Here is a 14,200-nt window from a genome sequence, read left to right as displayed (position 1 = left end):
TACAACTTCTTGTCTTCAGTTTAGACTACTTAATTTCAAGCTAAGACAAATTATTAAAGTTTGTTATACTGTATTCAATACTGGAGCTGGAGCTGATAAATATTTTGTAGCTCCAGCTCCAGCTCCGGCTCCACAAGAAATGTTTAAAAAGGCTCCAGCTCCGGCTCCGGAGAAAATGCTTGGCTCCAACGCTCCAGGCTCCAGCTCCGGCTCCGGCTCCCCAGCCCTGTTTGTAAGCAAAGTCCAGAGAGCGCCCCATTGAAAACAAGGTTGACAACACTGCTTTAAAATGCCTATTAAAGCCAGTTATATATTGCATTTCATTTCTTATTGACACAAAAGCTTACACCATATAGGGCACAAAGCTGCCAATGTTTGATTTTGTTTCACTATTCTAGCGACTGCGGTTAATGATTAACTGATTTGATAACTCAGAAGCCTATTGGCAAAAATAGCAGATTCAGTTCATTGAAAAGCAACAAGAAAGACTGAACAAAATGTTTAGTTCGGCAGTTTTACTTATTTGTCTTCAGTTATTCTCTACTATTTTGGCATATGAAAGTGAGTGTTAATCTAATCTTGAAAGTTGTAGACTACCGGCAGTTTGCTTATTGCAACTTCTTGATATAAAACATTTATATTGTTAAACACAAATTTCATATTTAATTATAGACCGTCAACTGTGAAAATATTAAAGCAACATAAGCTGTTTTAGGGACATGACCTTACAAAATAGAGTCGGTAGTATGTTTTACTTTTTGATAGGTATTATACGGTAGTTTGCACTTACGTGCAGTACACCAGAGGTCACCAAACCTTTTTGAGAAAGGGCCAGGTGACAGCGAAAAAAGTTGTTCTCGAGTCAAACAACCATTTTCTTAAACAGTCTGCAATCTTCACTGGTGATTCAACAGAGTGGGTGTGAGCTATCACAGACTTTTAAAAACACTCATACTTGACCTTTCATGAATAGCTATTTAAAAAAAGTTTTAACCAAACACAGGGGACTGGAAACAATAAGTTAAACACGCAGACACTGCACACAGTTTTAACTTTAGATAGGATTTTGGTTTAGTGTATACATCACATTTCTGGCACAGTTTGGCGGGCCAGATGAAAAAATGTCGAGGGTAGATCTGACCTGAGGGACCTTAGTTTGGAGACCCTTGCTATACATGAACAAGCTTAAAAAGTTGGTTGTTGGTAGAGAACTTGACGATAGTAAAAAAGGTGGTTTCTCAGTTAAAGTATACTTTTTCTCTGATCACCTTCAAAAGCTTGTCGTCACTCGTCATAATGGAGTTGACCTAAGTTCAATAGAGTAAGGATATAGATAAGCATAAGGAGCCAACAAGAAAGCAGAAATGGAATATAAAGAACAGAAGATCCTCATCAAAAGAGTCAGACAAAACATAGGCTACTTCAAGCCATGATGAACCACTTTTTCTTTGCCATAAATGAGCTTATATTTTTTGAAAGCATGTCCTAGCCACTCGACCTCGCTTCGCTGCTTTTTGCTTCACAGAATAACCAATCTCAATCTTATATTTTACGTTACGGTTTTGTATGTAAAAGTTCTTTGAAACAAAACTGAAACCCAACGGCAGGATAAAAATGGAATTAACTACCACGGCACGTGTTTATGAAAATACTAAATGACCTTAGTCTTGCTTGTTCTTCAACAATAAAAACTAACTTCAGAGTACAGTATCACCATTTCATACTTAAAAATTGAGAATGTTGTATCGATAATTTTTTTCACTTCATTATTTTTCGTTTAAAAACAAAAACTTGTTTAGGTAATCAATCAGCAGACACATCATGTCAGTCGTTCAATGAAACAACAACTGTGAAGTGGACGCCATTACACCGTCACATCCTATGTGGTTGCATGTCTTCGCAAAAAAATAAGATTGTAAGTCGGCTGTAAGTAATAGGCCGTAGCACAAGTAGGCTACGTCACTCGGAAGGGCGCCTGTTCGACAACACCTAAAAGCACGCGACTACCTGTTTTAAAAGACATTCAATGGCGGCAACTTGTGTTTCCAACCCAGATTTACTCGAACCCGAAACGCGTTCTTTTGGATATTTTTTGCTACCCGAAGCCTGGGTTATAAAACTAGGAAACCAAACTATAGCTTCACAGCACGTTGGGAAAAAGCGCGCCTAGAAGGCAAGCATGACAAATGGGATGTGGATATCTTCATGCCAAGTTTTCATGGAGCAATATTTGATAGTAATAGTAGCTTACTGGTGATTGGTCTGTAAATGTTAAACCGTTACCGCCGAGATAACTGCTGAACGGTGGTAACGGTTAAACGCAGCCAGTCAGTAAATATGCCGGTGGTGTTATCAAGAGGGTGTTGTCCACCTTTTCTGCATGTTTTCTGTGGCCTGATTTCAGGAAGACTAAGTTAAAGCTTTGCAGAATCTGCAATCACTGCTAACACTGAGTCAATACTATTGTTCTGAAAACAAATTTGTCTAAGTTAGTGTGGACCATTATCATATTTTTACAATAAAAACTAACATACTTATATTTCAGACCTGGCGTAATCAAGACTGTCAAAAGATATCTTCGGACGAGTCAGCATCGATAGAAAACAATACTCTTTTTGTGACGAAGCCGCCCAGTAAGAAATGGATTGTCTTCTGTTCCTATGAGAAGGAATGTTCGTACAAAATTATTATAGTAAAGGAAGGTAAGTGATAGTCGTGTGCAGTGTTTTTTTTAAGGTGTTTTGGGGAACCGAAACGGTCCCCCGAATTTCTCCAGCGGTTTCCCAAAATTTGGACTTGCAACTACAGTAGAAAAGTACTGGTTGTTTCTCGCTATGTCTTGTCGATAATACGAATATAGCCTACGATCAATAATTTACGTCCGGAAAAAAGAATAAGTGGAGGGACAGCTAACAGCTGAATCAAGAGTTATACACAAAAGAAGTGCACCTTCGATACTCGTCAATGTTTATTTCTGATTTATGGCGCATAATGATCAGTTTTTACGTGTGGAAACATAACAAGCAGAAGCCAACAAGCACACTTTGTTTGATTGTGCAGCAAACTTGTTTGGCGGCCGTGTTGGGCAAGCTGTTTGGTCGCTGTCACAATCATATAAGCTGCGCCTTGTCGAATAATTCATTTTATGTTGCGTTGATTGTGTGTAGTTATGGCTATTTTTTGGTATTTAAATGAAACACTTGCGGTCTCTTAAAACTACTTAGCGGTTACCCAAACCAAACCTTAAAAAAAAACCTGGTCGTGTGAAGTCCATTGTGTCAAATTAAAGAAACTCACTTTTCATGTAGCCCTATATTCTAACAAAAACAGTGTTTTTTAAACATTAGCCTTGTGACGGTCAACGTATAAACAGGAGTGCGCGGAAAGCCGCCATCAAGCCGGATTGAAGTTTGCTGACGTCCAACCCACCTATCGCGGGGATCAAAGAACGGAAAACCGTGTACTAACTAACTTAACAACCCCCAAACCCCTTTTCCTTGCGTAGGCCACTGATTGTGGCCGGAACACGGAGAATCTATCAAGGTAGCCTACTTCAATAGAAAGGTACATTGTTGCAGCTTTAAGTTTTCTCTATATTCTTATGCAGCGACAGGAATGTCAACTGGAGTACAAGGGTTTCTTGTGGTTTTAATTATTGCCGTCGTTTTTGCACTTGGATTTTTCATTTGGAAGAAGTATCGGCTGCCAATCTACCTCTGTTGTCGAGACTCCTGTACTTCCACCAGTCCAGATGGTAAGCAGATGTCTAAATTTGTATTTAAATGCAATAGCCAAAGCTAAGTAATGTAATGTCGTAAATGCCTATACATTTTAACAAAAATTTTAAAGTTTAAGCACTAAAGTTAATGCCAATACAAATGTCAAAAGCTAAACTTTTTAAATTTATTGATCCAAACTATTTGCTGTTCTGAGAAATATTTAAAGCCCGGTTTATATAAATCCTTTTTCAGATTGAAAGCAGATAGTGAGAAATAAATAATTTTCAATCTGCAACATTATTTTATTTAGTTTAGCTTTCAATTGTCGCTGCATAGCCGAGTGGTGAGAGCCTTGAAACGGCAATCGAAAGGGCGCCGGTTCGACACCGCTCAACAGCATGCGGCTGTGTCTCTGGCAGGACACTTAAAGGCATGCCTGAAGGTGGACACGAAGATTGACTTCCTTGCCTTCCTTGCCTTCCCGCCCACTTAATCTAAATCTTGAACCACCGGGTGTAAGCCTGGATACGAAAAAAAAAGCTTTCAATTAATTAAACCATCATATTGTTTGTGCGTTATGATTTGCTGATTATATTAAAACATTAGATGGAAAGGAGTTCGATGCGTTTGTTTCTGTGGGAAAGAATACAAGTGACATGAAATACATTGAAAAAAACCTAACAGAAATTTTGCGCAAGAAATTTAATTATAAGCTATTGACAGATGACGAAAATATGCTTCCCCGGCTGGGTAAGTTTTTTTTAACTTGGTGTATATGCTGTAGAAGTTTAGGGAATAATGTTGCATCATCATTTACCATGCGCCAAATGGTGTGTGTAGTCTGCTTGAACTGAATGACGAAGCCATTTAGTGGCTGTTCGACACCTGCCCAAGCATTTAGATTTTAGACCGAGTTGCCGTCACTGCTCAAAGGTGGTAAAAGGCAGAGCCCCTCGACTCCTGGAGTGGCAAAGAACACGAACAAGAAGAAGATCGTTCAAATGCAGCATGAGTAATGTTATTGCATAACTAATGACCAGAGATGTACGTACACGCCGCAAATTCTACGCCGCAGACTTGAGGCATAGACTTTTTGTTTACGCTAACGCTGACGGCCACATTTTTTTGGATAGTTTGTCGTTTGAGGCTACGCCATAAAGTTTTCGCGGATTTTTAGAGCATAGCGTCAACGCATACTTTTTAGGTTTTTTTTTCGCTACAACACGCCAATACCTTCCTGCGCTGCAGTTGAAAGAATGTTTTCAATGGGCAAAGACATATTGGAACCAAAACACAGCAAAATGTCAGATGAACACTTTCAGATGCTTGTGTTTCTTCGTGGAAATTCAAAATAAAACATGTTTGTTTGTTTCGAGTGGTTTATATCGTGTGAACGTTTGGCACCTAGCAAACAAAATGAGTTTACGCTAGTGTATGCGCTGACGTCGCCAACTTTTCTTACAAGTTACGTTAACGCATACAGCGCATGGTTTTTCGAACGTTTGCATTTACGCTAAGGGGGCAATATTTTTTCTATGCGCGTACATCACTGCTAATGACGCAGCAGATTAGCCGTTGGTTTTCCAAAAATGCGAACCGAATTTTAGTAATGAATTGGGTGGGCGTGGTTGCTGAAGGAAAGGCGTTCGAGAGAAAGGAACTGGCCACAACTGAGTATAAGACCCTTTGATGGCAGCATGATATATTACATTGATTAAAATACTTTAAAATCTCATAATAAGGATAAATCGTTGGGCAGATCGTTCTGCTTGGAGAAATAATAATAATCTTCCTTTGTAAGAATGTAACCTAGATACTTATAAGTTGCATTGATTGTAAAACAAATGCTACCTTTGGATAGATCAAACAAAATAATAATAAGAATTTTTGCTTACTAATGTTTTAATTACTTGCACTAAGTACTAATTACTTGCATGGCAATTGATGATCCTGCCATAAGTGCAGAAGGAAAAATTTAAGGCTGTAAATTGTGTTGCAGAATTTTCTGAGGTGGTGCAAGAAAAAATGCACAAATGTCGTAGACTGATTATAGTCTTCACTCCGGCCTACATGGCCAATGAATGGTGTATGTACTGCTTCGCCGAAGGTACAGCATTTATAATATTACTATGCACAATATAGCTTACAAATGTACTTTTTGTGATTGATAATATTATGCATTAATCTGTTCACCTATACAGCTTGATTTGTCACATTTTTTAAAGCTTCACAGACTTTCCCTCTTTTATCAACTGTCTGATTGAAAATATTGTCATCACCTCCTCCAGATGATGAAAATGCAACAGAAGACATTGTGATGCTTAAAAAGTGCTGTTAAACTGATTGCAACAGTCCAAAAAATAGAAGTAGGAAGTAGCCAATAGCCATGGCATTGATTAAATTATATTAAAAATTTAAGAACAAGCTTGATCATCGCAAAACTTACATTTGCACAGTGCACACTGCAGCCAAGCCTATGAAAGCAGCGTTGACATTCAGTTGAGTTGTTTTTGTTTCTGACGAACACATCGAAAACATTGCACGTCAACATTGCAAAGTTTTAGAAAAGTGGGTCCAAGGGGGTACTTTTGGACCCGGGCCCGCGATGATTTTAGGAGCCCTCAACCTTTCCCAGAAGCCCGAGAACTTGAGGAAACTACCTCGTATTCTTTGGATATCGTGCATGTTTCTTAGAAGTGTCTTGATCTGAGTCTCGAAGACCTCATTGGCACAGGGCTTAAAATATCTTGTCAACGGTCCTGTCTATAATTGTAGAGTTCTACGATGCTAGGGCAGTAACCGTATGCATTTCGCATGTTTGTGGAAAAACTGAAGCATACGCTGTCCAAAAACAATTGTAACTGCCTTTGTACATTACAATGCGACTCACAGTTGAGTTTAATCAGTTCTCAATCTTCATTCTTAACTCGATCTTTGTTGCAGGGTTAAGAAAGCTCTTGGACCTCAAGATTGAAATGATTTTTGTCGTGAGTGACCTTGGCATCATGCGTGAACTAAATACCTTCTCATCCCTGATAGGACATGTTCCAAAAGTACGTTATTTCTACGTCTATTAACATTATTTAAGAATTAAATACGCGACTTTTTTAAAGTTAAATTTCTATTGTCAAAACTCTTCGTTCCAACGAAGCTCAGTTGATTCAGCGCTCGACTTTGCGAACGAAAACGCAGCAAGATTAACATGTCATGCATGAATAAATAAGAAAGAAACAAGCAACTTTTGAGAAAATACTTTTCTGCTTCACGAGTAGGTTATAAATGTCTAGAAAATATATTTCGTTTTAGATATTTATGTCGGTTCTTCCAATGGCACAAAATAAAAGAATAAGAGATAAAACTATCGAAAAAATTCGTTATCACATGCCGCCTTCCAGACGTGGGATTGCCGCAGAACGAGGTATGAGAGCCCCGATGTTAAGCGAAGCTGAAGACATGGATCAGAGATCAGGTAGGCAGGAGACAAGGGAAATATCAGCTGGTTTACTTTGGTTAAATAAACGATAAATAACGCTAATTGAGCTCAAACAAGATAAACAATAAGCAATATTAACAAATGAAGACACATGCGATTGGTGAATAACATAAATGTAACATCAAAGTTTGTTTCAAATGGAATTTAAATCGTTAACTCAATCTTTTGAACATATGCTTTCAGTCCACAGTCTTGATGCGTACAAAGGAACCAAATACACCTTTGAAGATACAACAACTACTCACAAACATGATGTGGAAATGCTTGACGTCAACAAGACCGATGACGTAAGAATGATGTATAGTAGTTCACTATAAACATGACCCACAGTACAAATCTACACGTCAATAACGGATCCAAAGAGGGCACTTGATTACATGGCTCTTCAAACCTAGGCAAAAAATACAATATTTCGAAAATGTTTTTTGATCGTTTGCTCACTTAATGACACTTTATAGGAATCTAAGCGGTTGCGTAAGACACGTGTTTTCAGCAGTGGATTTAAAAGGTAAAAAGTGAAAATGACTTTCAAAAACCAAGAAAATAAGGCCATGTTCCGATATTTGCTCATTACTCACTCAACTAGATAACATTGAATTTGACCTAGTCCAGTGTAAGTAAAGATATTTAACAGTGAGGGAAAAACACTTAAATTTTTAATTTTTTTAGAAATACTATGGCTTACAACAATCTCATTTACTAAACAATATAAAACCTATGCTAAAAAATAAAACTTATTGAAATGCTTTTGTTGTCGGACAAAAAATACTTAAAAACTCAACTTCGCATTTAAATAAAACCTTGTCATCTAGCTTCTACAAAAGTTTAGTTTAAGTTTGATAAACTTTCTCTTATAGATTGTGTACGTATTGAGCAAAAGCAAAAATTATTATTGGGCCAAAAAATACACGAAAAGAGGCCAAAACAAAATGCGTTTGTCAACATTTTCTGTGACCCAGACCCCCTGCCAAACTATTTGCTTTTTAGTACTTCAACTTTTTTACATATTTTATTTTTTTAAACTTTTTGTTCGATGAGGCTTTGGCGCCTCCAAGTTTTTCTCTTGATCCGTTAGTGCAAAAAGTAGTTACAGTTCGAATAAACAATATCGATATTTTAACTACACTCAAATCACGATTTTAAGTTTCTGTTTTACAAAAAATATCTAAAACCATGAAATCTTGTTTTGTTTTTTATATTGATTCACATGCACAGGAAATATAAGCAATAATCTTATAGAAAATGCGAATTTTATAATCCGATTCTACAACAAACTGCTTAGTTTAAAAATGTTCTATTTCAATTGAAAAACAGTCAGCTTTCGGTGGCACTTTCTGAAAATCATAACCGGAACGTTTTATAGAATAAATTGATTTTCTTAACAGTTAAACTAACCAACTAATTTACTTTTACTTTTCGAGACAACATGATAATCAAGATACATGTTTGAAGGGTGACCAAGAACTGGAATACGACGACGAAAATCCTGACTCTATTCGTGTTAACCACTACGAAGCAAAAAAGGACTTCTTTCGACTCGCCATGGTCGATCCAGATCTTTAAACGAGGATTAAAGATGACTTTGAAACATGCTTGGTGAAATAAAAAACATACACACTACAAAAAGTTTTTCACAGACAACTGTAGTGATTGTACTGTATTGTACCTAAGTGATGCTGCTAATGCAGTTTACAAAAACAGTCAGTTGTTGGTTATGATTGTAATCAAAAGCCTACGTTATTTTCGAAATGTCAAGTCATTGTTTGTTTCCGTTGACCGAATGTAATTTACATTTTTAAAATGCATGATAGCGTAGCTCTTAGCTCTTAAATCCAACGAAAATTTAGTTTTCTTGTGTTTCGAATCGATTTATTGCTGAAAAACGTAAAACACAGAGCTTATTTTATTGCGTGTTGACAGCCATTACTTTCAGTTGTATGGTAATTTTACCGAGGTATTTTTATTTCTTTTTGTCAGTTGTGTTTTTTGTATTTTTTGTTTATCCTGCATAGATTGTCATGTAAAATTTCAAAAACTTTCTTTTAACACTATTTTCCAACCCAAATGCAGTTGTTTAAACTTTTCTTTTTATTAACGTTACGCTATACCCAAATGCATATAATCAGGTTTTGTGATACCCAACTAAACACTTTCTTTTTTGAATAAAAAAAAAAAAAACGAAAAAGATTGACAACGTAATGCAATTCATTGTTATGTTTTACTTTTTCTTATTTTATGCAAGCATTTGATTGATTAGTTTTATCTGATGGGACACTATCTTGCCTTGTCAGTTGCCACAGTCATGAGTCTAGCAGCGACACTTTCTTCAATACTGCAACATGGTAGGCTATAGTTGCTTCACTATTCTATCAGATCATTAAAACAGTAACGCCGCTCTAATTTTTTGTGTTGTGAAAGTACGATGACGTAACAACAAAATAAAACAAAACTGCATCATACAAGGAGGCTAGTTGTGAATGCAGCTACAACAATATAGCATAGATTTACTCGATTCGCAAATTTAAAATAGTCATTCTGAATGGTGATCAACAATACAAAGCCGATGGATGCAGTCTAAGCTTTAAAATGTCGAGTTTTGTAGCAGTGTTGTCACAAAGTCACATAGTGGACATAAAATTGCTAAAAATCGCTGCACCAACTAAATATGAATTATAGATGGGCCGCTAAATAGAGATGTGAGCCCACTAACCGAGATTTTAGAACAGGTAAATAGGGCCTTGAATGATAAAAGCTATTGAATATCGAGCTTCTGTAGCAATATTTACAACATTTTGTCATTTCAAATAGCAAAAAAAAAAATTAAACATATTGAAATGAGTGAGTCCCTAAATAGCCGTGTCCCCCTGGGAGTACGAGAAGCGGTAAATAAGACCCTGCTACCCAAGATCACTCTTGAACAAAAACATGTTTGCACTACACAATCACAACAATGATAAAAATTTTTTTACATCTTTTGAAGGGATGTGGGGGGGGCATGGCCCAATGACCCTCTCCTTGCGTACGTCACTGCGCATAACCTAATACAGTGATATAGTCGACATTACTGTTAATGTAAACACGTAGGTTAATAATGGAACCCAGACCTTTTCTTTACAACAAGTTTAAACAGGATATGGGTTGAATATAAATTTTTATTAGAATAAGATGTTTAAGTAAAGATTACATTTCAAAACATCGTATCCGAATATCTCTGAATGCTACGCTACCACTAAATTATATTTACCGTGCAAAATTGCTGGCAGGAACGATGCCGAGAAAATATAGTGTACAATAAAAATGTTGCTATACCGAGTGGTTGGCATGCTTGGTATTTTCAGCGCTGCCAGATGAATCTCTAAAAATGTCTTTTGTCTCATTTTTCTAAAAGTCTAGTGATTTTAGTCAATGCTTGAAAACATTGCAAAATATGCAAAACGCTTCCTAGATTTTATGACTTGGTATCGCCTTGTGATGTCACGGAAGAAATCTCGGAAACTGATTTATGCTGTCTCTTCACCTGCAACAGAACAATGTTTGTGGTTTATGTGGTTGTTGTCAATACACTGAATAAATCTAAAATTCATGAATTACTGAGGAATTTATTGCAAAACATCGAATGATGCTTAATTAATTCAGTTTTTAGCCGTAGCCTACTATTGTCAAAAGTTGTTAAAAAATGTTTAGGAGGAACTACCACCAGTCAAAGACACGTTGCTTTCACCTATGATGGGAGTACTTGTTAAACAAATTGAGAAATGGAAGTCGATTTTAATTGATCATAGTCTTCAAATTGTAAAATTATTTTCCATGAAATGATTTACTACAGAATTGGCACCTAAAAGTTAGTAACAAAACAATATTGAAATTTATTAATAAAACAATGTCTTGAGTTGACGAGTTTAGCTATAGAACAAAATTAAAATAGTTGATCATTTTCAAAAATTACTTTTGAAAAAGCAGACAAGCAGGTGCAATTTGTATGTGTTGCACATGATTCTTTATCTATCACTCAGAACGTTTTGTCTTTCTTGTATTTATTTTGGTTCTCCAACCCTCATTGTACACCATCAGACACAGCAATTTTTTTAAAAACAAATTCATTGAACTTCGTCTCGTGCTATAGTGTGATCTACGGAAGAGTTTTTGGGTAGAGCCACTCAACAGAATTATCACTTTCTGTAACGAGTTTTAAATTCACATTTTCTCCATGCTTTATTAACGTTTTGCACACCATTGTAGGAATGTAGGCGACCAATAATGCAAGCGGTCAATGATATATGTATGTGAATCAACAGATTATCGTCAAAAGAAGTAATTTATCTTATTGCAGATAAGATAGAGGTGAAATCATTTTTTTTTATTTGCCGTTTTCTAGACATGATTGCGAATTAGAGTCTGAAGATGCACAGTCGTTCAAGATTTGCGGTATAAGTTTATCATGCTCTTTATTACGGTGAACGTCGTGTTATGGTCAAAAGCATGCATTAGGCTTACAGCTTCGCTTTAATATTTTGAGCACAAAACTATGCAGCGGAACAAAAAAACATTTAACCAACAATCATATACAATGCCTACAGATCGGTTACTTACACTTTGAGGTTGAAGCGTACCTCCAAATCTAGTTGGTGATGAGTTTGATGCTAGTCGCTCACTTTGTGTTCTGTGGAGAAGTATTATGTAAATGACAACACCATACTATCCATAGCATCCCAGACAGCAAAATCTGCAGACATTGAATCAATGTCAAAACGACAAATTTTGTTGTGTGGGATGCAACGAAAACGCACTCATATGTATCCAAGCGATGATCAAATCACATAAATAGTCTAAGGAGTAATATGAAATTTATTTCATGTATTTATTGCCTTATTCGATATATATACAGTATTGTATTAAAAAAGAAAGAAGAATTTGAAAGACTATTTTTGCATGAATATAACTCTATATCTTTCCCACTGCAATTATTTAAAAATTTCTGTTTAAACGAGCTTTCTCTGGTCACCTTATTCTATGCTGTATTGTTTTTTTTTTTTTTTTTTTTTGAGTAAAACATCTTAGATAAAATATTGTTGTCAAGGTGTGCTTAGACTTATTTGTAGTTACCTGCTTACAGCGCGTCTGATCCTTGAATCTTGAATGTCTTTCCTTGATAGTGGAGGAGGCCGACGAGAATCTAGCTCTTCCGCGTGATTGGGGTAACCAAAATGTGGTTTGGACACAGTGCTTGGTTTGACCACATTACAGCTTCTATTGTGGTGATCTGGCTTTGGTGGAGGAGGAGTTTTTGGACGGGATTTAGGCTTAATGCTTTTTAAACAATGCTTTTTTTCGTCTGGTGTAGAGGAGATTCTGCTTCTAGAGAAAGTCTTCTTTAAGTTAGAGATTGTCGCTGAACGGTCAGTTTTAAATCTAGTTGGAGATTGACCAATTGAACCATAATCAATAGTGTGATATAAATGACTGCCACTTGAAAGTTGTCCACCTGCAGAATTGACATGCTGTGATGCATTGTCGTCCTTCAGTGAAGATGCTGGCATTGAAACAAGATACTCGTCTGCATCTGTTGCCACCATCACAGACTCTGTTCTGGATCTTTGTAAGAGATCGATATTTTCCTCTTTAGAAAAGTGTAATTCATCTTTTGAAGCTTTTGCCAATGTCTTTGTTTTGAGCTTGATTGAAAGTTTAGGTGGCAATTTTGGAGGAACATCTAAAATATTTCCATCTTCTATTATAGAGCTTTTATTTGAGTGAAGAGAATTTACAGTGCCGCTGTAAGATCCAGACTTTTCTGAAGTTATGAAAGGATGTGCTTTTTCTTGCAAAAAACTGTCTTCAGGGTCTGTAAACGAATCAAGAAACGTGATATTTGAAGGAAAAAACTTCGATTGAGGAGATGAACTGTTTTTCAATGATTTCACGGATGATTTTGAAAGATTCAAAGGTGACACAGGTTTGAATTTGGCAGGCAGTTCAAAAGCATGGTTTTGCATAGAAGAGCTTGTGTTAGGAGGAAAAAGCGGTGTTGTGACAAAAGAAGTTTTTCTTAAATCTGTTTTTGGTGAAGGTGGAGTTATCGGAAGAGGTTGATTTGTCATTAATTCGGGAATGTATTTTTGTGAAATTGATGAATTTGTTGAAGTAACACCAGTGTTGAGAATGTTATTTTCTGTTGCGTTCAAAACTTGCGAAGATAAATCCAGGTTTATTGCCGAATTATCAGAGTTTAATTTAATTGGAGATGAAGTCATTGAGCCACAGTCGATGGTGTGATAAAAATTACTGTCTCTTAAGGATTGTTCATCAGCAGAACTGATGCGCTTTGACACGTTACTTTTCTTCAGTGCATGAGATGTTGATGTTGAAACGAGATAGTCATTTTCATCTGTTGCTATAGTAACAGATTTTATTTCTGGATTTTGTTGTTTAGAAAAGATTGGTTTATCTTTTTGTGTTTTTTTCAGTAAATTTTTCAATTTAGGAGGTAATTTTGGATGAACTTTAGAAGAATTTGTATCAACATCTTTTGTTAAGAAGTGTTCGTCTGTTTGAATAGATCCTACAGTATTGCTGCGATCTTCAGGTTGTTTTGAAATTTCAAAAAGGAATTTATCTGTTTCTGACTGAACATTTCGATTCTTTGGCGTAAAAGTTTGACAACTTTCAGACACATTGATGGAAGAAATAAATTTTGATTTCGAATTAAGCTGGTTTTTCAGTTTCATGTCCGATCCTCCTGGAAGTGGAGGTAAGGATCGCTGCTTTGCTTTAGGAGGAAGTGGAGGGGAGTCTAATGGCCCTAATTTAGAAGATGGAGAAAGTTTTGAGACTGAAGTGCGAATGATTTTGTTTTCATGCAAACTTTCTGAAGAAGCAAGAGGTGGTGAGATGTTGACGTCAGACAAACTTTGACTTTCTGATCTGAGAGTAGTACAAACTTACTTTAATACTAAGCTTAGGTGTTTCTGTGCCATCACTGACATGAGTA

At 36.4% G+C, this 14,200-nt stretch overlaps 1 protein-coding gene across 1 annotated transcript; it reads left to right on the top strand.

Moving 5' to 3' along the window:
• The first annotated feature begins 487 nt into the window (after positions 1-487).
• On the top strand, positions 488-9,397 carry LOC145779847 (interleukin-1 receptor accessory protein-like 1). Its single transcript, XM_082591503.1, has 10 exons — positions 488-561; positions 1,800-1,915; positions 2,546-2,702; positions 3,608-3,754; positions 4,326-4,469; positions 5,719-5,826; positions 6,663-6,772; positions 7,026-7,188; positions 7,396-7,499; positions 8,665-9,397. Exons 1-10 carry the CDS (start codon positions 498-500, stop codon positions 8,773-8,775), a joined length of 1,224 nt encoding a protein of 407 aa, XP_082447629.1. The 5' UTR covers positions 488-497; the 3' UTR covers positions 8,776-9,397.
• The last annotated feature ends 4,803 nt before the right edge of the window (positions 9,398-14,200 follow it).

This window comes from Aplidium turbinatum, chromosome 11, assembly GCF_918807975.1.
Source record: "Aplidium turbinatum chromosome 11, kaAplTurb1.1, whole genome shotgun sequence".
Classification (NCBI taxonomy): Eukaryota; Metazoa; Chordata; class Ascidiacea; order Aplousobranchia; family Polyclinidae; genus Aplidium; species Aplidium turbinatum.
This window is presented reverse-complemented; position numbering and strand designations above follow the sequence as displayed.

Coding starts and splice junctions, on each gene's coding strand:
- LOC145779847 (XM_082591503.1), top strand. CDS start 498: ATGTTTAGTTCGGCAGTTTTACTTATTTGTCTTCAGTTATTCTCTACT. Junction 3,755..4,325: donor TACTTCCACCAGTCCAGATG/GTAAGCAGATGT, acceptor TTAAAACATTAG/ATGGAAAGGAGTTCGATGCG. Junction 7,500..8,664: donor ACGTCAACAAGACCGATGAC/GTAAGAATGATG, acceptor ACATGTTTGAAG/GGTGACCAAGAACTGGAATA.